This window comes from Embiotoca jacksoni, unplaced genomic scaffold (genome assembly GCF_022577435.1).
Source record: "Embiotoca jacksoni isolate LCO1_2020_lvr unplaced genomic scaffold, fEmbJac1.0.p SCAF_59, whole genome shotgun sequence".
NCBI lineage: Eukaryota > Metazoa > Chordata > Actinopteri > Embiotocidae > Embiotoca > Embiotoca jacksoni.
Window position 1 is genome coordinate 1720617 of NW_027185413.1, and position 24606 is coordinate 1745222.

At 39.9% G+C, this 24606-nt stretch overlaps 1 protein-coding gene across 3 annotated transcripts; it reads left to right on the forward strand.

The window, feature by feature from the left end:
• The first annotated feature begins 867 nt into the window (after nucleotides 1-867).
• rnf2 (ring finger protein 2) lies at nucleotides 868-23280 on the forward strand. 3 transcript variants are annotated; one of them, XM_069173256.1, is made up of 9 exons: nucleotides 868-932; nucleotides 5934-6030; nucleotides 6605-6765; nucleotides 11701-11783; nucleotides 13908-14040; nucleotides 14175-14274; nucleotides 14446-14618; nucleotides 15870-16059; nucleotides 18962-23280. In XM_069173256.1, exons 2-9 carry the CDS (start codon nucleotides 5944-5946, stop codon nucleotides 19061-19063), a joined length of 1029 nt encoding a protein of 342 aa, XP_069029357.1. In that variant the 5' UTR covers nucleotides 868-932; nucleotides 5934-5943; the 3' UTR covers nucleotides 19064-23280. The 3 variants fall into 3 exon arrangements, with proteins under 3 accessions (XP_069029357.1, XP_069029354.1, XP_069029356.1); XM_069173253.1 differs by having other exon boundaries at nucleotides 15870-19054; XM_069173255.1 differs by lacking the exon at nucleotides 868-932 and adding an exon at nucleotides 968-1202 and having other exon boundaries at nucleotides 15870-19054.
• Nucleotides 23281-24606: the final 1326 nt, after the last annotated feature.

Sequence of the window (24606 nt, forward strand, 5' to 3'; positions counted from 1 at the left end):
ACAACCAACAACAAGGAGGAGCTACGAAATACCAGCAATTAAATAACTTCTTGCGAGTCAGCATTGTCCTGCCTTTGGATCATTCCAGCGTATCGCAGCTTGGATATCCCACCAGTCCCGTTATTCAGGTGAGCTGTCACAGGTCCTGAAAGTGTCCCGCAGAATTCACAGGTAGCTTCATAAGGTTCACGAGCACTCGCGAGGCACTGGATGAAAAGTCACCTGTTCATCAAAGAAAGATCTGGACCTGCTGATCGGTGTTTGTTAGAGGATCTCAACCACCGTCCTCCTCTTTTATTTGCCGACGTTTTATTATTAAGCCTTTTTTTTTTCCGCCTTTTTGTTTTCCCCCCGGTATTTACTTCCCTGCTGATAATCTCCTTTATAGCGTTTTCTTCTTGTTATATTTACATTTCTTAATTTCAATAGCATCAGATTTCCTTTTCCTTTTACGGTCGCTCTGTTTTCCATTGCTGGAATCACTTTAACACACGCAAACCCCTCATTTAAATACAGCGATTTGCACCTGATTTCAATGATGCAATTATTCAGTAAATCACCCGCAAAAAGGGTGCAAAAAAATGTGCAAACTTTTGGAAGGAACTCGCAATTTAGATAGATAGAATTAAACATGTAATTTAATAAAATAATAATAATGGGTTTATAATATAATAATATAGTTGACTTCTTCCCTGCTTTCAATGGCTCACTGCTGGAACCAATGGTCGGATGTTTTTTTCTCAATATAATTTGGATGGACGTATTTTGGGAGAATGAGATGTGCAGAAATACCGTTTTGATTAGGACTCCCTGGCCCCCCCTCTATGAAAGAGCCTCCATTTCCCAGATTGCATTGCTCCATGTGCATCCACCATATTGCCATTGCTTTGAACGCGCTTGGCTGGATCGGTTTGGTCCCCACAACTGAAAATGTGAGTACAGAAACAATAATATTTTATGCGAGCTATTAAGATTTAGCTTTTTATGTCTTGAATCTTTGCATTTCTAGTGGATCCAATTCGAGGTCGGAATTGGTTAAATAAAGTGGAAAAGGCACGCGGTCCACCTCAGGAGACCGGCGGCTCTGCTCTTTATCTGTTGTTTTTTTTCCTCTTGTCACAGCTACTAATTACAATCAAGACTCCCTCGCAATAATTTGGATAGTAGCTCTTTGTGTCATTATCTGTGCCATTTAAACGGAGGTGAGTGAACTGTTCTCCACGCGCGTGCATAGTTTGTTTTCTGTCGGATACTTAAAACGCTCAGTATCGCGAGCTTATTTTGCTAGTAGTGTTAGCGTTGTGTGGAGGATAGCTAGCCCTTGTTGTTCGCCCGTTAGCATTAGCCGAGCCCTGTAGATTCCGCTGAAATCTGTGCGTGGGGTTCGTTTGTGAACCCCAGTTGACTAAGCTCGTACCAATAACATGGACTAAATAAAAATAAAAAGTCAGTGTGCTTTCATTGTGCCCTGTGCTCGCTAGAAAATCTCTACGAAATCCAACTATCACCAGCTATTAGCGCACAGGGTTTGTTTGTTGACATGGTTTGATGATTGCAGCACAGAGAGGTAGCTAGCAAAATGTGGTGATGTAAACATCCCAGGTGCTATGTCTCTGTTGTTGTTTTTTTGTTTTTTTTTATGTCAGCTTGCCTTCAGTATACAGTAAGCGTGTTTAGTCTAGATCATTCCCACTTTCACCTCTTGTCTTTCACATTTAGGGGCAGCAGGGTTTACTATGGAGGCAATCTCCTGTGTGTGTCAGCTACAAGCAAGCCAAACATGTTTTACAGATGCTAGAGGGGTGGGGGGCATTTCAAACAAAAATACTCATTGAAATTATCTCGGAAAACTACCACAGATTGATTATTTATTAGTGGCTGCATCTATTGTGCTTCACTCTAATGTCAACTCAGCTGTGGTAGACTTATGATAGCTTTAACTGCATATGGCTTTTTAACTTCATTTATTTTTTAGGATTTGCAAACAGAAACTTTTTGACGGCTTCAGTCGTCTTTGCATGTTTGTCTTGTTTTGCACCATGGTATCGGATCTAATAAGATAGAGATATAAAATAAGACTTTATTAATCCCAGTGGGGACATTTAGTCGTCACAGCAGCATAGAAACACAGTTAGGAAAAAAGGTGAGCACACAATAATGAAAAAAAAATAATAATATGTATACAATAAAAATAAGAGATAAAAAAAAAAAAAAATTTAAGAAAAAATAAGACCAATGAATAAATACACAAAAATGATTAAATACAATTTGGGATGGAAAAAAAAGCGTCCGGTGCTATGACATACAGTGCTACATTATTTTAGGTTGGTGTTGGAACAGTCTGACACTGTTTGCTCCACAAAAAACCTCCATAGACTCCAACTCAACTACTCTCATGAAATATAAAGTAATTTTCCGCAAGTTCTTATAATGTTGTTAGCGAAAGTCCCTCCTTCTTATTAGTTTTCTGGCAGTCCATCTGAAAATAGTCCCGTCATTAATTAGAAAATAAGCCTGAAAAAACATAAAGAAGCTGTATTTTTGGGGGGCGTGTCTCTTTGATTCACAGGTCTGTGGTGCAGTCAAGTTTCTGGTATCGTGGGTGGGATGTAGTGTCATCAGGTTTCCAATCAGATTGCGTCAGGTCCACCGCTTGCTTCCCCCCAGCTCATCAAATGGGATAACCAAGTGAAACAGGATGTTAAGACATTGTGCTAGAGATATCAATTTAAACATGAACTGTCAATTTAAAGTTGATGAGAACACTGAGAATTTGGGACAAGGATGAAACCATTATTGGATGGTTGTGATCTTCGGGCCGTCAGGCAGTACTGCATTAAAAAATACACACAAATCGTTAATTGAAATCATTGTCTGGGACAAAATTCTAAAAAAAACATTACCCGTGAACACAGTTCATCGCTGCATCTACAAATGCAGATTAAAACTCAACCATGCACATACAAACATGATCCAGAAACACTCTGGGCCCGAGCTCATTTAAAATGGAGGTGAAGTGGAAAACTGTCCTCTGGTCTGACAAATCAAAATGTGCCATAATGCACAACCCTTAATTCATGCATACAAAGTCACAATTTATTTCACAGCTAAGAAACTGTTAAAACAAACAGATCAACATATAATTGAAAAATGAACCGGCAATTGGCTTGTATTGTACAGCTCACACTGCTCTCTGCTCCTTTCGCCTGCCTTTTTTCTTTCAGTGTAATGCATGATACAGGGCTTTGGTTGGTAATCGTTGGCTGTGCACTACTTTTTATGATGCGTTGTGAGTTACTTTGGTCTACTGTGTAGTGAAATAAATTTACCGTTGAGATTTCAACAGCGCTACATGCCTGACGCACTATGTAGTGGACTATATAGGGAACACGTGTCCATTTCGAACACAGCAGTTATGCTCAAATGAAGGTTTATCCAAGCCAAAAGAAACATTTTTAAAATATGGCTTATGATTTCAAGACTGCTATGTCACACAATAAGAAATTAACGTGTGATAAAGTCATGAATGGATTTGTTGGTACCCTTCTGTGAAAGAGAAAAATCTACAATTTCTTCTGAAATAATAAATGAAAAAAAAACCATCATTTTGTAATCCATATGCAATAAATAACTGATTTTGATTTTTGATCCAACAGAATGTTTTGAATAATAAGAAATGGACTTGCAATACCTCTAATCGGTACCAATGCTAATTGATACTCTTATCGATACTGCTAAAAAAAGATAACATAAAGATGTGACAAGATTCAACAATTTCTTTATTATTACTTTTTGGCTTAGAAATTCTGATGCATAGATCTCGCATCGAGGGTGTCGTCCTCTTTTTGTAGATTTAAAAAAAATTATTTTAAAAAAATGCTGAAATGGGTTGCAAAATATACTTGTGCGGCCGTCATTTCACCCGTGCGGCCAAGTATATGTATGGGAAACACTGGTATGCATGTTATTGCGTATTACTGTAAATATGCAAACATGTTTTAAAATAACTAAAACATTTTGATCTGCAATCACCAGCTGTAGAAATAGATTATACAAGTAGTTCCGAGCCAGAGATTTGATTGGTCATTTGAACATTTAGAATGTGCTGATCTCAGCATAACAGCACACCACTAGAAATATCAGTCTGCTTCCTCAATTACGGACCTGACCACATCACTGTCGTGCCAATAATGATGTTAAAGCACTCCCTCTCGTGTAATTTTGTTTAAGTAAGTCTTGGCTACAGAACGTGCTCTTCATTGTCTTTTCATCAAAGACATATTTAGTGTAGACAAAGCAATTGAGATGACGTTGATCTGAAAAGTGACAACTGAAATACGAATTTAAAAAGTTGAAATTTGATTAATTGCAACAGGGTAACTTTACAGAATAGTGTAAACATTAGTTCCACATTCACACATTGTGTAATAAGTAAGTTCATAAATCAATTCAGCGAAAGCTAAAGGTAGAGCAGCTTGTTCAATGCTGTGTAAAATGTAAATATTTTTTTTTTTGGATGATTTGCAAATCATGTACAACAATATGAAATAGAAAATAGAACAAATGTAGAAATTGTAAAATGTTAATTTTTGTTTTAAATATATGCTAATTTTATGTTTGATGCCAGCAACACATTTAAACAAATCTGGAACAGCAGCATGTTTACCACCGTATTGCGTCACTTCTTCTTTTAACAACACTCTGTAAACATTTGGCAATTGAGATCAGTTGCTGGAGTTTTGAAAGTGAAATGTTATACCATTCTTGCCAATTATAGGCTTTCAGCTGCTGAACACTTCAGGGTATTCTTTGTCGTAATTTTTCTTCATGACGCGTCAAATGTTTTAAATCGGTGAAAGGTTTGGGTCAGTTTAGGACCCGAACTCTCTTATTATAGAGCCATGTGCTGAATGCGGTTTGGCATTGTCTTGCTGAAATGAGTATGGCCTTCCCTGCATTTTTTTTTTTTTTTGTCAAACTTGTATATATTGTTCAGAATTAATAGTGCCCTTCCAGATGTGCAAGCTACAAATGCCATCTCTCATGCTGGCTTTTGAAGTGTGCGCTCATAGGAAGCTGGATGATCTCTCTTTTCTGTAGCCTGAAGAACGTGGCGTCCGAGATTTCCAAAAAGAATTGCAAATTTGGATTCGTCAGACCACAGGACAGTTTTCCACTTTGCCACAGTCCAGTTTAAATGAGCTCGAGTCCAGAGAAGGCTACAACGTTTCTGGATCAAGTTTTTACACGGGTTCTTCTTGCATGGTTGAGGTTTAACCTGTATTTGTGGATACATTGACCATCGCCTTTTACGACAAAGGTTTTCGGAAGTGTTCCTGAGCCCATGCAGAGATTTCTGCTGAGGATTCTTCGCTGTCTTTAATGCAGTGCAGCCTGAGGGCCATCCATCATTGGTTTTTGGCCTCGCTCCAGATTCTCTGAATCTTTAAATAATATTATGTATGATTTTTGAAAAATGTTGCTGCCATCAAATTCAAAATTGGCGTATCTTTTTCACGAAACAATAACATTTCTCAGTTTCAGCAATTGATATGTTGTCTCTGTTTTAATATCAATTAAATATTGGTTTACATCTTTTGCAAATCATTGCATTCTGTTTTTATTGGCATCTTACACAAGTCCCAACTTTTTTGGAACGGGACAGGGGTTCTTGTTAATTGCAGCATAGATCGTTCATCCCTTGTGCACACATGTTAAATCTTCCTTTTGGAAGACACTATACCCCAGTTGCTCAGAGGCTAAGTGCTGCCATCCGTGTGTGAGTGTATATACTGTAAGTAAGAGACAAATAATGAAGTGATTTGTCTGTGAAGACAGAATAGTACAGTTTACTGTTTATTTGCAATCTCAAATTACCACAAGTAGTAGTCATTACATCCTTGATTTCCTCGTTTCCTTTTTGTGTGTTTCAGTGTTGCAGTGATGACTCAGACAGTTCAGACCAACGGGGTTCAACCTCTCAGCAAGACCTGGGAACTAAGTCTGTATGAGCTACAGAGAACTCCACAGGTAACAATCATACCATAACAATTCATTCATATGAATGACTTATTAAAATCAATTTGATTTGTTGTTGTTTTGTATCAGTCACATTGACATGTCATGCTGACACGTGTTTGTGATATTTCACTTTTAAATCCTTTTATAGGCCCTTATTGTTTGTCAAGACAGAAAAAAGTGAGATTTGTAAATGCAATGTGTCGCAGCAAACCTTAAAACCCACACTATATGGGACATATTATGCATAATTATCCAGTTATGAGGCGCTGTAGCCCCTGCATGCTCCGGACTAGTGCTGCAAATTACAGCTTTTCATTTTTGATAAATCTGTTGATTACTTTCTCAATTAATCAATTAGACCCGCTGTTTGGACCACTGCTCAAAAAGCATGTGTAACTCTGATGCTGATTTTGATCAAGCAACAAAACTATAACGAAGGTTAGAGCTGCTCTGTGCCAGTTAAAGTATCTCACAACTTTCTGATCCACCCTATCTCGTTGTGTACCACTCCATGGGATTGAAGTGGAGATGTACAGTATTTGTTTGTATGCTAACATCTCAGATCTGTTTGACATCGGCACAGGAGGCTATAACAGATGGACTGGAAATAGCAGTGTCGCCCAGGTCCTTGCACAGCGAGCTCATGTGCCCTATCTGTCTGGACATGTTGAAGAACACAATGACGACAAAAGAATGTCTGCACCGCTTCTGCGCTGATTGTATCATCACAGCTTTGAGATCTGGGTGAGTTTTTAAACTTGCAAACATTAGCTAGTTGAGTAGTGTGACTGTCAGAGCGGTAGAACAAGGCTATTTAATTTCAGTAGCAACAGGGCCGGATAGAAAGATCACCTGGAGCTCGAGGGTCTTACAGAATATTTAGTCAATTATTTTCGACAAATAACTCCTACAGTACATATACAATATACATATATCAATACAATGGAATGAGGTAGTTTCGCGCATGCCGTTTCTATCAATTTAATGTTATCAATTTCAGGCAGCAAGATGAACAAAGTGATGCATTTGTCGTTTTTATGAAACCATCAAAACAATTCACCATAGACTTGCGGCGCTCATAACAAGTCAATATATGTATTTGTTAAAAGTGAAAACAATAAAACAATATCCAGACTATCAGTAAGTAGGCCTGTTTGAATTGTCGTAAAACAGATCTTTTGTGGGTCACTTAGTTAAGTCCGTCCGTCACCGCTGCGCGCCAACGTGGAAAATGGCGAGTAAAGAAAGTCACAAGATATGCAAATTCTGTCAGAATGTGATGGAAAACTACCTTAAAGAAAAGGAGATGCAACTACAACAAAGACTGGGAAACTACTTATAACTCAGTGAAGCCATTGGAAAATGATTCTCAGAGAGCTTTTTGCCAAACTTATTTTTTCAATTTCACATGGAGAAGAATACAGTGTAAATCGACTCGGTACGTGTAAGTTTTACAAGAAGCACATGGCTTCAAAAGAGATGTGCCGATCTACACATGCATTCCTTCTGAAACCCAAAGATAACTGCCAGGCACACAAGATGAATAACTAGTGTTTAGCATTCTTACAGGTCAGCAGACTATGGCAGTAAGCTGGCACCCGTCATTTATGACGAAAAGACACACAGGCACCTTTTTACAGTGGCTACAGATGCATCTGATCACATCACTGCAAAACTTTCTTTTTTCCTCTGTCTGTAACATTGGAGACCAGATTTGGGTTTGAAAGCAAGATCAGGATAGGGTTGAGTCATCCGCTGCCATAATCTTCCAGATTACAAGTTAAAAGAAAATGACCTAAAAGTGGACATGATTTCCGCAAAATATTAAGTGACTTTTCAGCATGGTGTTTCCTCTAGCTGATAGCCTGCAGTCTTATTACATTTTATTTGGGTCAAGCATTCACTGTATCATTAACATTCACCACCGGGATAATTTTTGCTCGTGATCTATAATTATTTCATTAGTGACTTTCAATTGTAAATGATAGAAGCAAATCTATCTCACATCTCACATTTAATTCAGCTCATTATTTCATGCGCTCTGTCTCACCAACACGTTCCTTCTCACCGCCGTAACGCGGACTTCGATCACTGCCGACAACGTTACCACTTGCAGCATTTTCTTTTGTTTATGACCCCACAGCTATGACCTGTAAACAAACACGAGCTTCACATCCTCCCACTCGTCCACAAGCAGCTCCATTTCTGTCGGAAAAATTCCATTTCCGGGTTTTCCTTCCTGTCGTTGGCACGATTAACCAAAGAACCACTGAACCACATGCTAATTTTGCGTCAAGCTTTATTATATATATATATCATTGACCATTTATGGTTGAATGTGGGCGCATTGAAGGCGCTGAACTACTTGCACACATTTCCACATGGGTTGTGATTTAATAAAAGGAGCATTGCATGCAGGTGTTTTATGAATCGGAATATTTTTGTGCGCACGCACACTTTTAGTGTGGATCCTACGTGATATTTTCTAAATGAATAATGTGTAACAATCTTCTGTGATGTGTTGCTGTTGGAGGGAGAGAACGTGATCGTCTGTGAACTATATGAGATATTGCTATATTCACTCTACAGACAAAACAACAACGGAAAGATTCATTCTTTGGAATTGACACCAGTGCTATTCTACAACAGTTTCCAGACCAAAAGGCAGCAGCAATCAAACATGATCTTTCCAACTTCTACAAGGTTGCACGGAGCTACGATTGAAAAGTTGTATGACTTCTCGGACAATAAAATGCCGGAAGAATTTTGCACGGCCAGTCAAAATTGACTTTCGGCCCTTTCCCTTGTGTACAAATATTTTTCCAGATTCTCTGAATTTTCCTAATGATATTAAGTTGAGGAATGTTATTCTTCATCTTTGCACTATTTGTGGACACATTCTTTAACCGAGTGGTGAAGCCCTTCCCAGAGTCTGCCTCTCTGCGATGCTCTTTTTATACTCCCATCATGTTACTGATCTGTTGTCAGGTAACCTAATTGGTTGTGAGATTCAATTCAATTAAACTTTATTTATATAGTGCCAAATCACAACATAGGTTATTTCATGGCACTTAACACATTAAAGTCCTTACAGCAAGACTTTACAATATTATACAGAGAAACCCAACAATTCAACAATTTCCACATAAGCTTGGAGGGAAAAAAACCTCTTTAAGGGAGAAAAACCTCCAACAGAGGGAAGAAAAACTCCCTCTTAACAGGAAGAAACCTCCGACAGAACCAGGCTCAGGGGTGGACGGCCATCTGCCTCGACCGGTTGGGGTGAGAGGAGAGCATAGAGAGAAAAGGACAGCATAGAGATAGAAGAGGAGAACTGTTGGTGGAGACGACAAGCACAGGGCAGAGACATGCCGCTCCATGATGGGACATCTGCAAAAGAAAGAAGAGAAACTACGTGAGCAAGGGAACTGAATAGAGACAACAGACAATAAGAAAAAGCTATGAGAGAGAAAAGGATGGTGAGGTATGAGTCAGTTAAAGAGTAGGAGGAAAGAAAAGAAGCTCAGCATGTAACGAGGTCCCCCATCAGCCTCGGCCTATAACAGCATAACTAAGGGTTGGTTCAGGTCTACCTGAGCCAGCCTTAACTATAAGCTTTATCAAAAAGGAAAGTTTTGAGTCTAATCTTAAAGCTAGAGAAGGTTTCTGCCCCTCAAACACAAGCTGGGAGCTGGTTCCACAGGAGAGGAGCCTGAAAACTAAAGGCTCTGCCTCCCATTCTACTTCTGTAAACTCTAGGAACCACAAGTAGACCAGCGTACTGAGAGTGAAGTGCTCTGCTGGGATTATATGGTTCTATAAGATCTTTAAGATATGATGGAGCCTGGTCATGTAGGGCTTTGTAAATCATCAAGAGAATTTTAAATTCTATTCTTGATTTCACAGAAAGCCAGTGAAGAGAAGCTAAAACTGGAGAAATATGATCTCGCTTGCTAAATCCCGTCAGTACTCTTGCTGCAGCATTTTGGATCAGCTGCAAGGTTTTTAATGAGTAATTTGGACATCCTAACAGCAAGGAATTACAATAATCTAGCCTAGAAGTAACAAACGCATGAATAAGTTTTTCTGCATCACGCTGAGGAAGGATTTTCCTGATTTTATTAATATTACGTAGATGAAAGAAGGCAGTTCTGGAGATTTGCTTTATATGGTGGTTAAAGGACAAATCCTCATCAAATAGGACCCCAAGGTTCCTCACAGTTTTGCTGGAGGCCAAGACAACGTCATCTAGAGTAACTAAGTGATTACAGAAAGAGTTTCTGAGGTGTTTAGGACCAAGTACAATAACTTCCGTTTTGTCTGAATTTAGAAGCAGGAAGTTTTTGATCATCCAGGCCTTTATGTCTTTTAGACAGGCTTCACGTTTTACTAACTGATTAGTTTCATCTGGTTTTATAGAAAGATATAGCTGAGTGTGATCTGCATAACTATGGAAGTTGATGCAGTGCTTCCTGATGACATCTCCTAATGGAAGCATGTACAAAGTAAAAAGTATTGGGCCTAACACTGAGCCTTGTGGAACTCCATAACTAACTCTTGTTTGTCTGGAAGACTCATTGTTGACATGGACAAACTGGAATTTATCTGATAAGTAGGATTTGAACTAGTCTAATGCAGTTCCTTTAATCCTCGTAATGTCTTCTAATCTCTGTAATAAGATCATATGATCAATCGTATCAAAAGCAGCACTGAGGTCCAGAAGAACAAGTACAGAGACGAGTCCATTATCTGAGGCTAATAAAAGGTCGTTAGTAACTTTCACCAGAGCTGTTTCTGTGCTATGATGAACTCTAAAGCCTGACTGAAAATCTTCAAACAGATCATTCCTTTGTAAATGATCTAAAAGTTGATTTGCAACAACTTTTTCAAGGATTTTAGAAATAAACGTCAGGTTGGAAATTGGTCTGCAGTTTCCTAAAACAGCTGGATCAAGAGTCGACTTTTTAAGTAAAGGTTTAATTACAGCCACTTTAAAAGCCTGCGGTACATAGACGTTACGAGGATTAGATAGGTTGATCTGATCTAATATGGAAGTATTAATTAAAGGGAAGACTTCCTTTAAAAGTTTAGTTGGTATGGGATCTAACAGACAGCTAGAGGATCCAGATGAAGAAATAATTCTAGTTAACTCGGAGAGATGTTCCAGCAGTTTATTTGTTTATTTTAGCTTTCCACAACTTTTTCAGTCTGTCCCAACTTTTGTGGAGACATGTTGCTGGTATCAAATTCAGAATGAGCACATTTCCCCCCAAAAAAACAATAACATTTCTCAGTTTCAACATTTGATATGTTGTCTTTGGTCTATTTTCAATTCAATATGGGTTTACATGATTTACAAATCATTGCATTGTGTTTTTATTTACATTTTACACAACATCCAAACCTTTTTGGAAACAGGGTTGTAAATACAATTGAATTGAAAAACCCTCAAAAAGGGTGTCAAATAACACCCCAAGAAAATGTTTGTGTAGATCAGCAGTACATTGTTTCATCTGTGCATTTTCGGCTTTGACTTGAGGTGCTTGAAGTTTGGTGTTTGACACAAATTGCTTTTGAAATGTCTTGCACGAATAAAAGTAGTTCATATTGATGCGATTTCAATGCTTGTTGAGCTTATTATGCCATTTTAATGTCTGTTTCTCCTTTCTTTCCATGCAGTAACAAAGAGTGTCCTACCTGTCGTAAGAAGCTGGTGTCCAAGAGGTCGCTGCGTCCAGACCCAAACTTTGACGCGCTCATTAGTAAGTAACCACAAGACATTATGGTCAATGAACTGCCAAAACCTAACAAACAAAACGCGTTTTACAAGTACCCCTACGATTTACCATAAATAATCAGTGTCTTTTGCAAATACAAAACACCATTAACAAGCTGATGCATTTTCTTTTGTAAATGCAAAACATACCTATTAAACAAATACATTAATACATCATCATGCTTCGGAGATTATTGACTGCATTTGATTGGCAGTTGTAACTGAGAAACTGAATCACTTGAAACTACAGTGACATGGTAAATATACCGTATGTAATACAGTCCCTCCAGGAGTTTTTTTTTTTTTTTTGCAATGTTGCGATCAAAAATGCTTGATTTTACAGCCGGTTTTCTCAAAAATGTTGTTGTAATTTGTGGAGTTTAAAGTGAGTTTTTTTTGCGTAAAATTGCAGGTATTAGACAAAATTGCTGATTTGAGAAAGAAAATTATTACTTAAAAAAAATATTTAAGCACTAAAATAAAGGAATAAATATGTAATCACTTCCCGTGATAATAATCATGCTGCACATCACAGAAATATTTGAGTTCTAAGCTTTTTAAAATTATTTATTTATTGAACTTTGGAGCTAAAATCTACAAAAAGCTGCGTATGTTTCCAGAACAGACAGTCTGTGACTGTCATATAGAAACAACAACTACATCAGCTGTCAAAATAAGAGCTTTAGATGCCGTTTAATTCATTTTCATTCAACACATAGACCTGCTGGATGCTCACAAACAAAGTGATGTCTCTCACAACTTGAAGTATGTATAGATTTTCTGTAGCATACAGTAATATGTAATCACTTTCATTGATAACAAGCATTTCATTTAGAAAATTGTATTGCGAAGGCCACATTTTCCACAAACCCTGCCACTTGCGGTTTTTCGGTTTGTTCCAGTTTCCTCCGGTGCTCAGAGTTTGTTTTGGTGATGAGATGAGAGGAGGAGAACCGCGCTGATTATTTGTGTTAATAATGCGAGTTTTGTTTGAAAATACTTACTTTATGCCCTAATTCTTTAGGCACAGCTTCTGCTGACGACATTTTTTTGCAGAAAAATCGAGGGAATTAAAAAAAAATGTCACGCTCTCGTAAATATTGCGTTGCGATCGCAATTTCCTGGAGGGGCTGTTAATATGATCAGTGCTCCTAAGGCGTTCAAAGCAAGACTGTCATTTTACAATCAGCAAGTGGAAAAACCAAAGGTTTCTGCACTTCACTTTAGTCTCAAAGATGTTGGAAAGCCATTCAGGGGCAGCTGATGTTTGATCCGCCCTCAGCACTGACTGATTCACCGTATACTGACTTAAAACGCATATTAGCACCAAGGCTGCCGTAGCGCAACACTCCAAAAAAGACAATACTAAGACTTGGAAATCTCACCATTCAGATGTAATGGACTAGTGCCCAAATCTTATCTCCAGAAAAAACAAATGCTATCTTGTACAGAAAATACAGCAACAGTTTTTTTCCTGTTCATTCCGCTGAAGCCAGGTGTGTCCAAACCTTTTTCAGAGAGTGCCAGATTTGATAATGTGAAAATGCCCAAAGGACCAACGGTCCCTCCTGACACTTTTTGAACCATAAAAGTTACATACAAATGCACTGTTCTATAAAACATGTAGTTGCAATGATACCACAATTGTCATTTCCTCAAATGAACATGTAACCAAATGTGTAAACCATTCAGGCGTGACAAATCAACAACAAAAAAAAAACTATTCTGCCTTTCTTTCACAATCTCGGATAACATGAAGAACAAGCTGCTTCCATGAAGCTGATGAATATCTTCACCTCAGGTTCATTTTAAATAGGTAATGAAATGTCTGTTAACATTTAAGTTCAAAACATATGAAACTTGCTCTGGTCTTTCACACAAGATCATTCAGAAAGTCATCTTTTGTTTGACAGTGCTGGCGTCCATAAATACTACATGTTAAGACGGAAGCTGCGGGCCGTATAAAATCTGATCTTGGGCCGTGATTGTGCCCCCGGGCCAGACTTTGGACTTATCTGGCCTAGGCGCTGCATAAAAACACTTCTTTGTGGGGTTTTATGATTGAGTTTTTCTACAGTAGCAAAAAAATGCTGTATCCATCCCATTTCAGGTAAGATTTATCCCAGCCGTGATGAGTATGAAGCCCATCAAGAGAGAGTTTTGGCCCGCATCAGCAAACACAACAACCAGCAAGCCCTGTCCCACAGCATAGAAGAGGGGCTAAAGATACAGGCCATGACCAGGTAACACACACACACACACACACACACACACACACACACACACACACACACACACACACACACACACACACACACACACACACGCGCGCAAGTATCACTGCTTGAATACACTGGATTTGCATGTGTTTTGTCAGACTGCAGCGTGGTAAGCGACACACGGTGGAAAACGGCAGCGGAGCGGAGGACAACGGCGACTCCTCCCACTGTAGCAACGCTTCCGTCCACAGCAACCAGGTGTGTCATGATGACATTTTTTTTCCCCCCTTTAGAATCGGTGGACTGGTGTGACCTTTTGAAATGTGGTGGTGTGATGATCACAATCAGGACCAGACATTTTAAGATTTTCCAGGTGGGGCGTTGCCTTTCATACAAATACATATTATATGTTTTAATGTTGTTCCCCAGGAGGCAGGTCCGAGCATCAAGCGCACAAAGACGAGTGACGACAGTGGTTTGGACATGGATAACGCTGCTGAGAATGGAGGCGGGGACTCCGTAATTGACGGGGGGGCCAGCGAAATAGAGTTGGTGTTTCGGCCACATCCCACCCTGATGGAGAAGGACGATGGTCACAATAGGTAGGCGGCACAGTCGGCACGGTATCCAAGCATAGCTCTCTTCACTGTATTGTCACAATGGGTGTTAAATTACAACACCGGGAGGCCGGATTTACGATGAGCTCAAATATAGGGTACGAAATTGCATATTTATTCCCAAAGTTTTCACATTTGTATTGATTTACTAAGACCAGTCAGGTAATTGATATCGGGTGCAACTAGCTTTATTTAAATGAGGATGTCTGTGTGTTTTAAAGGGATTCCAGCCATGAAAATAACAGAAAGACCGTAAAATGAAAAGGAAATTTGATTGCGTTGGATCCGTGGTACGAGTGGAGGGGGCCAATGTGCACATTGTTTAGCTATAGCCAATAAAATAGAAATATAAGAAGAAGAAACACTATATGGGAGATGATCACCGAGAAAGTTGATGCTGTGGGGAAAAACAAAAAGATCAATAGATTAAAATTAGGAGAAGATGGAAAAATATTAGTTGGAAAAATACAACTTTGGCTTATAATAAAACGGGTGGATGAGATGCTTCTAACAAACACTGCGCAGCAGGTCCAGCTCTTTCTGTGATGAGCAAGTGACTTGGTTTTAATTCAGTGCTTATGTAGCCTTCCTGTAAAATTGGGGTCACCGCATTCAGGACTTGCGACAACACACCTGTGATATCCCAGCAGTGACACTTACAGTGCGCAGGAATGACCCAGAGGCAAAATAAGATGACTGTGGAGTAAGTTTTGGCATTGCTGATATTACGTGGCTCCTCCTGTTGTTGGCTGTAAATCACCAGTCAGTTCATTCAATAACTCAAAAATAGCATTTCTTGACAGACGATATGTCTGAATAATTTATTGTGCCTCTGACATCTCGGAAATGTTTTATACGTTTCAAGTAGAAACGCTCGATATTACATTCAGGCAAACACCTTGTGTTAAATTGCAGATTTGAAAGACGCGGTCCTCACTGCACATCGCTATTAGATCAGTTTGGACATTTTTTATTTTTATTGGTGCTGTTAAGTTTGCCCGCGCTTTTACACGCGTAAACCGTCAGTAATTCAAGACCCTAAATACTAGTTCTACGTTCATATTTTTCATTTCTTCCGCCTAACTTTTCCTGAATATATTTTTTAAATAGAAATTGCAAACCAGACTGAATATTTGTCAAAACTTTGACCACAGAGCTGAGAAAATACAGTACTGCCTCCGCATCCGGTTCCTGTGCATTTTTCAATCTGCTCATTTCCGACTGGTGTCATTGCAGTGTGGAGTTTGTCCCGCGCTACATTAAGACATCCGGAAATGCTACGGTGGATCACCTGTCTAAATACTTGGCTGTCCGACTGGCTCTGGAGGAACTAAGAAGAAATGCAGAGGCCAGTCCTGTGAATGTGGAAGCAGCTTCAGAGAAACAATACACAATCTACATACCTACTGCTGGAAACCAGTTCACTGTGAGTACATGCATACGAAGAGACATGACAATCATGCACATCCCTCATCCTACATTTGCTGCAGATTTTCAGACTTTAACAGAAAGCACCATTTTTTGCTGCGTACTCTGCAGTATGTCCACACAGCCTACCATATTTATATAAAATATTTCATGACAATGAAACCAAGAGCTTACTAACTTTATATTTTAGAGTTAGTAAATTATATCTATTGTCATTTTATTAAACAGTTTAAGCACTGATTTTTGCCAGTTTTCAGTGAAAATTAAGGAACTCAATTTTCTAGTTAAAAAAAAAAATCTGAGAAACTGCAAGTATGCTAGCAATAGTAATAGCAGGTTAGCAGTGTTTTGGTTAGTTGCACTGTGTTTCATTTGACCACTTCTACTCCAGGATAAAATGCATGTTCTGAATATGTGAAGAAAGTCGAGGTGAAATTAGGCATCAAGATTCTCATTAACATGCAATTCTTGAAATAAGGTTATAATTGTATGAGTGTTTTTTGAAGAATGTTAACCATTTCTGAAAATAATCCAGTATTGGGTTATTTACAATTTGTCATGGTGGTGTTTACAAGGACCCAAATGCAAGCTCACAGACTTAGGTATCAGTTCCAAAATACAGTCTTTATTGCAATAAACCAAAACAAACCAAAAGGTGGCACCTATCGTGTCCACTTGCTTCCAGTCGGGAGGGCAACTCGACCGACAGATCCAGGGAGACATGGCTGGCAGGGCAGCCGGCAGACCAGCGGAAGGAACGGCGTCAATAATCCTCCGAGTCGGGAGGGCAACTCCACCGACTGGTGACTTTGACAGGGAGCTCTGCAGGAGGAACAGAAGCCAGAGGAACGGGAACAGGAACGACGGAGGACGAACGGGTGACTAACAAAATGAACTGACAACCAGAGGAGTGCAGGGGCAGGGTACATATAGTCTGGAGAGGTGATCAGGGAGATCAGGGGTGAGTGGCTGCATCTGCTGGGACTGGTGAGGGGCGTGGCCACAGACCTCCGCGCCGGAGGATGGAGTCGGAGGCGGGACGTCGGCCGCGCCAGAGACCGGACCAGGAGGAGGGGCATCAACCCACCCAGAGGCAGCAGGAGCTGGAGTAGGGGCGTCGACCGCGCCGGAGGACGGAGCTGGAGACAGGACGTCGACGACCCGTCCAACGACAGGAAACGGAGGAGCAGCGTTACTGCCGCGTAGGCCACGCTGCAGGCCCTTGCGGGCCAACGCCCGGGCCCGGATGGCATCTGGATCATTGGCCGCAGCTGGAGGCAGGGCCTGCATGATCCTGTGGACCAACTCCTCGTCCCAAATGGTGTCTGGATCGCTCGCCGGCGCTGCAGGGGTAGAGAGTCCGTAGTGGTGACTGACTGGGCTGTAGGCTCGCTCGTGGTGACTGACGGCTACACGTCCAGAGACCAAGGGCGTAGCAGGGCCAGATGGCCGGTGACCCTGGCATCGCCGCCTCCTTCTGGGGGGGTCCCAGAAGGCCAGGCGGGTTCCCTCGAACCCAGTCCTGGGTTCAGTGGAAACAGGATCATTCCGGCGGGCCTGACTGGCAAAATATTGAAACAAAGTCATGTACCTTGGACTCGAGTCTGTGGCCGCTGGGTCCTTCCTTGGTCGGTTCATTCTGTCAAGAGGTGGAGTTTACCAGGACCCAAATGCAAACTCACAGACTTAGGTATCAGTTCCAAAATACAGTCTTTATTGCAATAAACCAAAACAAACAAACCAAAAGGTGGCACCTATCGTGTCCACTTGCTTCCAGTCGGGAGGGCAACTCGACCGACAGATCCGGGGAGACACGGCTGGCAGGGCAGCCGGCAGACCAGTGGAAGGAACGGCGTCAATAATCCTCCGAGTCGGGAGGGCAACTCCACCGACTGGTGACTTTGACAGGGAGCTCCGCAGGAGGAACAGAAGCCGGAGGAACGGGAACAGGAACAGGACGTACGGAGAACAGACGGAGGACGGACGGGTGACTAACAAAATGAACCGACAACCAGAGGAGTGCAGGGGCAGGGTACACATAGTCCGGGGAGGTGATCAGGGAGATGCAGCACACCTGCAGGTGGTGATCAGGGGTGAGTGGCTGCATCTGCTGGGACTGGTGAGGGGCGTGGCCACAGACAAGCAGACAGGGGACTGAGGGGACACAGGAGGAGAGGTGATCGGGGGCAAAACAGAGGAAAAACCCAGACTCCTGACACAATTATTATTATTATTGTTTTTAATAGTTACAATGACACTTGAAAGAATGAAAACCGATTGGGAATTCGTTTGATCAGACACTTTAATATAGGAAATGAGATGAAAACAGTTCGTGGTCTCCTTTGTCATATTTTTCCTTTCCTAATGCACCAAATGTTTTAATGGGTGACGGGCCTGGACGGCAGGTGGGCCAGTTAAGCACCTGGACTCTTTTGTTATGGAGCCATGCTACTGTAAGGTGTGCAGAATGCAGTGAGGCATTTTTGCGCTGAAATAAGCAAAGTCTTCCCAGGAAAAAAAAAAAATAAAAACATTGTCTGGATGACAGCATGTGTTTCTCCAAAACCAGTATATATCGTTCAGCATTGATGGTGCCTTTCCGCAGGTGCTAGCTACCCATGCCATGTGCACTAATGCACCCACATATCAACTGTGCACTTATAGCAAGCTGGATGGTCCCTCTCCTTTTTAGCCCGGAGAACATGGTGTCCATAATTTCCCACCCAAAAAAAGTCAGATTTTGATTTGTCCTACCACAGGACAGTTTTATCATTTTGCTGCTTCTCCCTTCAGAAAGAAATGCTTTCACGAGTGGAACGTCAGGTGTTGATGGTTATTAATGGGAAGCGACACACTGCTGGATCAGAGTAGCACGTTTTAACTGTTGAACTCTATTGCAGGTTCTAAACGGCTCCTTCTCCCTGGAGCTGGTCAGCGAAAAGTACTGGAAGGTCAACAAACCCATGGAGCTCTACTTTGCTCCTACTAAAGAACACAAGTAGACGCATAAAAAAACACACACACACACACACACACACACACACACACACACACACACACGTACGCACGCGCACACGCACACATTTACCAGTAGGAAGTAAACAGATGGACTTGGCTACACCCTGCGCACAAAGAAACAAGAGAAGAGGAAGTCTGTGTGCAGGAGAAGGGGGGTTGTTTAAACCCTCTAAAGGACTCGTGTAAAAAGAAAAACCTTGTTTTATATTCTCTGTATCTTTCTCTGTGTCTCTTTCTATGTTTTTCTCAGTAGAAGGTAGCAGATCAATAGAGCAGCCAACAACTGCAACTGTAGATTCTCTCCAAAAACCGGGGTCCATCTGTCTGACTTAGCTCTTTTCCAGGTTAAAAAAAAAATGTGTTGGTCTGTATTTGTCTTCAGCAGAGGCCCCTTTACAATATGAGCTTTTGGTCTGTCCCAAACTGTTGAAGAGACATATTTAAATGTTTGGTTGTCTGAAACAATGGTTCTAAATCGTACCGAGTGACAAGTCTTTTTTTGCTTTAGAGACGTAGACCGGCTGCGTCCAAATTGTCTGAAATTTAGGTGGAGCATATTGTTGAAATGCAAAATTCTGCTAAAACCCATGTCTACAAAATAACACAAAATAATACAAGATGTTTAAGAAAACTCTGGCAGACACAGCGGTGAAATGTTCTTGGACTTATCCACATCCAGATGTAAACAAATTTGTTAGTCCACCAAAAGAAAAAATAACAACTTTCTCTGAAATAACTTGAAATTTACAAAGGTAATCGCTATCCAATCATTGTTCGGTCCATACTAAATACAAAGCCTGACTTTGCTTTTGATTTTTGATTCAACAGAACATTTTTAAAGACAAAACAAGTACAAATGGCACTGAAAAAAGGGATTGTGCATAAACTATTTAGCCTAATATTTAGTACTTTGTACTGGTATCTGGAACTGTAGTCACAAGAACATCAATCTGTCAACGCCTTGAACTTTAATGTACTTCTCTATGATTTTCTTTCTGGTCTCCTCGGGCAACTCTGTCCTTTTTTTTTTACCTGGTCAATGTTCAGCGTGGTGCACACAATGACACCAAACAGCAGTGTAACTACTTCTTTCCATTAAAGTAGGCCAAATGACAAAGAATGATCAGCCTTTTTTTTTTTAAGTGGAGGAGAAACGTTTGTCCGACCCTCATTTACATCAAGACGGATGTCAAGAGCGCCAGAAAGTTGTTGCTATAAACAATTGTACATTTAAACTTTTTTTTTTTTAAATTCAGTTTATGAAAAGGTTTACACTATCGCTCTGCAAGACAGAAAAACAGCCAGTTTATTCTTATTGAAGTTTTTATACATGCCATTAATATTCTGATTCAGCTTTTAAACTGTTTTTTAATCAGAATATTAGGCTCTGTGTCAACATGGCTGCTAATCACCATATTAAAAACGTGGGATGCTAATTGAAATATCACTATAGTCTAATTATCTCTTAATTTGTTTGGGGGGCACTAATACATTCGTCCAGCCCGTCTTTGTTGAAGAAGCAAATCTACCTTTTTTTTATATATATATATATTTTTACGCTTTCTTTGCTTGACTCCATGCCATACAAAAGGCTTAGGTGTATGTTGTGGCCACACAAGAAAAGAAAGGCCATAATTATTATTGTACGGACTGAATATGTAGCATTGAAATATTTTGCTTTTAGAACAATCTATTTAAAATTTCCATGTATGTAGTTTGAATTTCTGTCTTTGAAATGTTCAGGACATTTGAAGTTGGGCTACTTTAGTTGCTCATATGCACGTGTCTTTCTTGGATCACATGACTGGAATCAGACGGATTCAGTCTCCACTGATTGTCCTTGGTAGCCTTAAAGTGTAGTTTAACCTACATTTTGGTGTCAGAATTTGACCTTTTTAATTGAAGCAACTTTAGTTAAGAATCAATTCAACTTATCAGATCTTAAAAATTAACTTATGAATAACTTGCATAATGTTGTTGAATATTGGGCTTTGAAAACCTTTAAGTTTTTGTTGAAGTTGGAAAATTCCTAAAATAGATCAAATCACATATATTCAGATATATTGAGTAATCAATGATGGTTAGATTTCACAGTTGGCATTGAGCTGCCTATGAAATTCAAAGTCTGCCTCTTTAAAATAAACAATTCTTTCATAATTTTTTGTCTAAATTGACACGGATTTCAACCAAGATTTTATTGGACCATGCTCTGCACAGTTGTAACGTAGGTTGTTTTTTGGTTGTTGTTTTTTTTTTTTGGGGGGGGGGGGGGGGGGGGGCTAAAGAAGTACCTGTTAACACTATGTTGAATTCTACAAGGTGCATTCACACCGAGGACGTTGAATCGACCGGCAGCGGGCAGTGTGTGCACATGTCCGATTGCTTGTACAGTAAATAGTACTGTGAAGTTACAAGATTGAAAGAAGACACTTTTTTTTTTTTTTTCCATGTGTCTGTAATATTTCAAAGAAGAGTCTGCATATTGTATTTTGGGGGGGGGGGCGGCAGAATAACCTGTCATTTTGAATCCCTGACTTCTGATGGAGAATCTCGTAGCTCTTTTCGTGAATGGTTGCCTGTAGAAACAAACTGTCTAATATGTGTCGCTGCTCTTAATGGCTCATTCTTTTGTAAATGTCTTTTGTAATATGGTCAGGAAGCAGTGTGTGGAATTGGAGGAAAGGGTTGAGTGGGGAGGGTATTTTTTTCAGCGCTGTAGACAGTTTGACCATTAACAGTATTCAATAATCACGTCTGTTTTAAAAATAATAGTTTGTGGAAACATGATATTTGTCTAACATCACAGACAGAAAGCAAATGGTTTGGAATTTTTTCACAAGAATAGAACCATGAGAATTTGTGAAAATTACAGTTTTGAGAGCGAGAATGAGTGAATGTGAAGCCAAAATATGTCTGTAATCATAAATGTTCCAACCTTTTTAATCACCTTATGTTCTTCTGCAGCAGATCTATAAACATCAACCATCACGGCGACATTTCCTGTTGTTTCAAACATGATGCTTACTCACCTTTCTGAATGCACCAGTTTGAAAGGATAAACATGCATTTTTGTTGTTTTGGCTGCTGCTGATGGCCACTAGGGAGCGTGGATGCTTATCATGAATAAATCAATTGATGAGTGTAGTAGTGCATCAGCATATGAGGCTCAATCAGGTGAATCTGGGAACCTTTCTGTCATCCATCACATTTGATATTTTGCAGTGCATTTCTGATGTAAAGCATTTATTTGATCTTATAGTCATAAAACCTGTTGCAATGATAAACTACTGTAGGAGGTGCCTGAATGATCAGAGCACAATCTTGTCACATTCCTAGATTAATATTCACTACAATAAAAACAGAAGTTCATGGGAAGTCAACATCATAATCTTAAAAAAGAGATGCGAGATAGAAGTCTAAATAATGAGGAAAAAAAAGCGACATTAGATTTTTACTGACAGAATCGTGTTTCAATAGACTTTTAGTTTGTTTTGCAATTCAACAGTATCCAGTTTACAACCACTAAATCAGTGGACACATTTGTCACTAAATTTTCATCTTGAAAGTGATAAAATATTTTTTGGTCATATTTATCCAAAAATTTGTTAAAGTAATCAGAATCTCTTAAAGTTTTAAATTATTGGTGGAAAAAAATAAATATCTCAACTTGGGCTCCAGTAAACACACATTTTTTACTTTTAATTTTACGGCAATAATAACAGCCATTTTTCTCAGCTTTCAATTTGACCTCGTGTTCTCATCAGCAGTTTATTAAAGAAAAAAACATTCTTTTTTTGCCAATGAGTTTCAGTTGTTATGAAGATGACTCCGTTCGTTTGAGTGCACCAATGTATGACGTAGACTTTTGAGTTATGAATATTTTATCTGAGAATTGTTTGGTCAAGAGTGAACTTACTATGGCTTAATGATGTTGAGTTTTTGTTCTGCCTGTTAATGTGCCAACTCAGCGTGTCCGAGCAGCGGACTCGTGTAACCCAAGGGATGAAAAGTGTTCTGTTCTTTGCTGTCGCAACGAGAAAGTGACACGTTTCGGTGGATCGGAGTTGTAAGTCTCAGCATCACTCTTTGTCATTTGGTACCCATCTGATTAGCTTTGTGTGTGTGGAACCTATATACTGCATTTTTTTTGTTTGTTTTGTTTGGACAATAAACCTGAATCCGTGTTCGACATGGAACACAAGGGCGTTGCTGATTTTTGCCTGGTTGATCAATCTTGGGTCGGGTTAATGGACAGTTAATTATTCTCGCACTCTGACCTTGAATTTATAATATGATGTGCAGAGAAATTGTTGGGTTGGGATAAAAAAATTAAAATAAAAAAAGTAAACACTTCAGGCTGATAGGCTGCAGCAGTCGCAGGCTGGAGCCACTTCTGTTAGCTAAGAACCAGAAACCGAGGCCACAGTGGTTCTGGCCCACCAGAACTTGACAATGGCTCGACGATTTATAACAGCCACCTGGGAGAGGAACTGACTGGTGTTCATCTCCTGGCGAGGCCTTCGCACAACATACCAACATAGACTAGCTCTACAGACGTGGAATGTGACCTTTCTAATGAAGAAGGAGCTTGAGTTTGTGTCAGAGGAGGAAGTGTGGTTACCAACTGGATCGGGTAGGACTCCCCCTCCATGCACAGCACTAGTTTTGGAACCAAACCCCTGGAGAGAGCCTGGACTAAATCAAAATGGACCAAACACAACATATCAAACTTTGAAATGGAGAAATGTTTATCATTTTATGAAAAAGATCTGCTCATTTTGAATTTGATACCAGCAACATGTCTCAGAAAAGTTGGGACGGGGGCAACTAAAGACTGAAAAAGTTGGGTAATGCTTAAAAAAACACCTGGTGGAAGATCTCACGACTAATTAGGTTAATTGGCAACAGATCAGTAATATTATTGTGTATAAAAAGAGCATTTCAGAGAGGCAGTCTCAGCAGTGAAGATGGGGACAGGTTCACCTCTCTGAAACACTGGGCAAAGAGTGCAAAAAATTTAAGAATAATGTTCCTCCACACAAACTTCAAAGAATTAGGGGATTTCATCATCTACAGTACCTAAAATCATTAAAAGAAAAGATTCTGGACAAATCTCTGTCTGCAAATGGACAAGGCCCAAAAATCATTCAAACCCCTTATTTTGACGCCAGATTTAGCCTTTTTAATTCAATATGACTCACAGATTGTCTGTTTTGTAAAGCTAGGGTCACTTTTATGATTCTTCTGTAACTTTTAGCCTATAGTTCTCTAATTTTAAAATATAAATAAAAATAATATATCTAAAATATTTATGTAACGTGCAGAATGCTTATACTGCTGAACATAATGGACAGGTTCCCTCACCCACCCGCTGCTGGAGGTTCTGTGGCGAAAGACACACGGTATGTCTTGGTACCCATTTTGGGGAAACCAAAGTTTTGGGAAGCCCAACACTTCCCTTAAGCTTTCCCGGAAGTCCTGACTTCTCTATTCTTTCGAAACTTTCAGTAATATCTCTTAAAAGGAC

Coding starts and splice junctions, on each gene's coding strand:
- rnf2 (XM_069173253.1), top strand. CDS start 5,944: ATGACTCAGACAGTTCAGACCAACGGGGTTCAACCTCTCAGCAAGACC. Junction 6,031..6,604: donor AGCTACAGAGAACTCCACAG/GTAACAATCATA, acceptor ACATCGGCACAG/GAGGCTATAACAGATGGACT. Junction 14,619..15,869: donor AAGGACGATGGTCACAATAG/GTAGGCGGCACA, acceptor GTGTCATTGCAG/TGTGGAGTTTGTCCCGCGCT.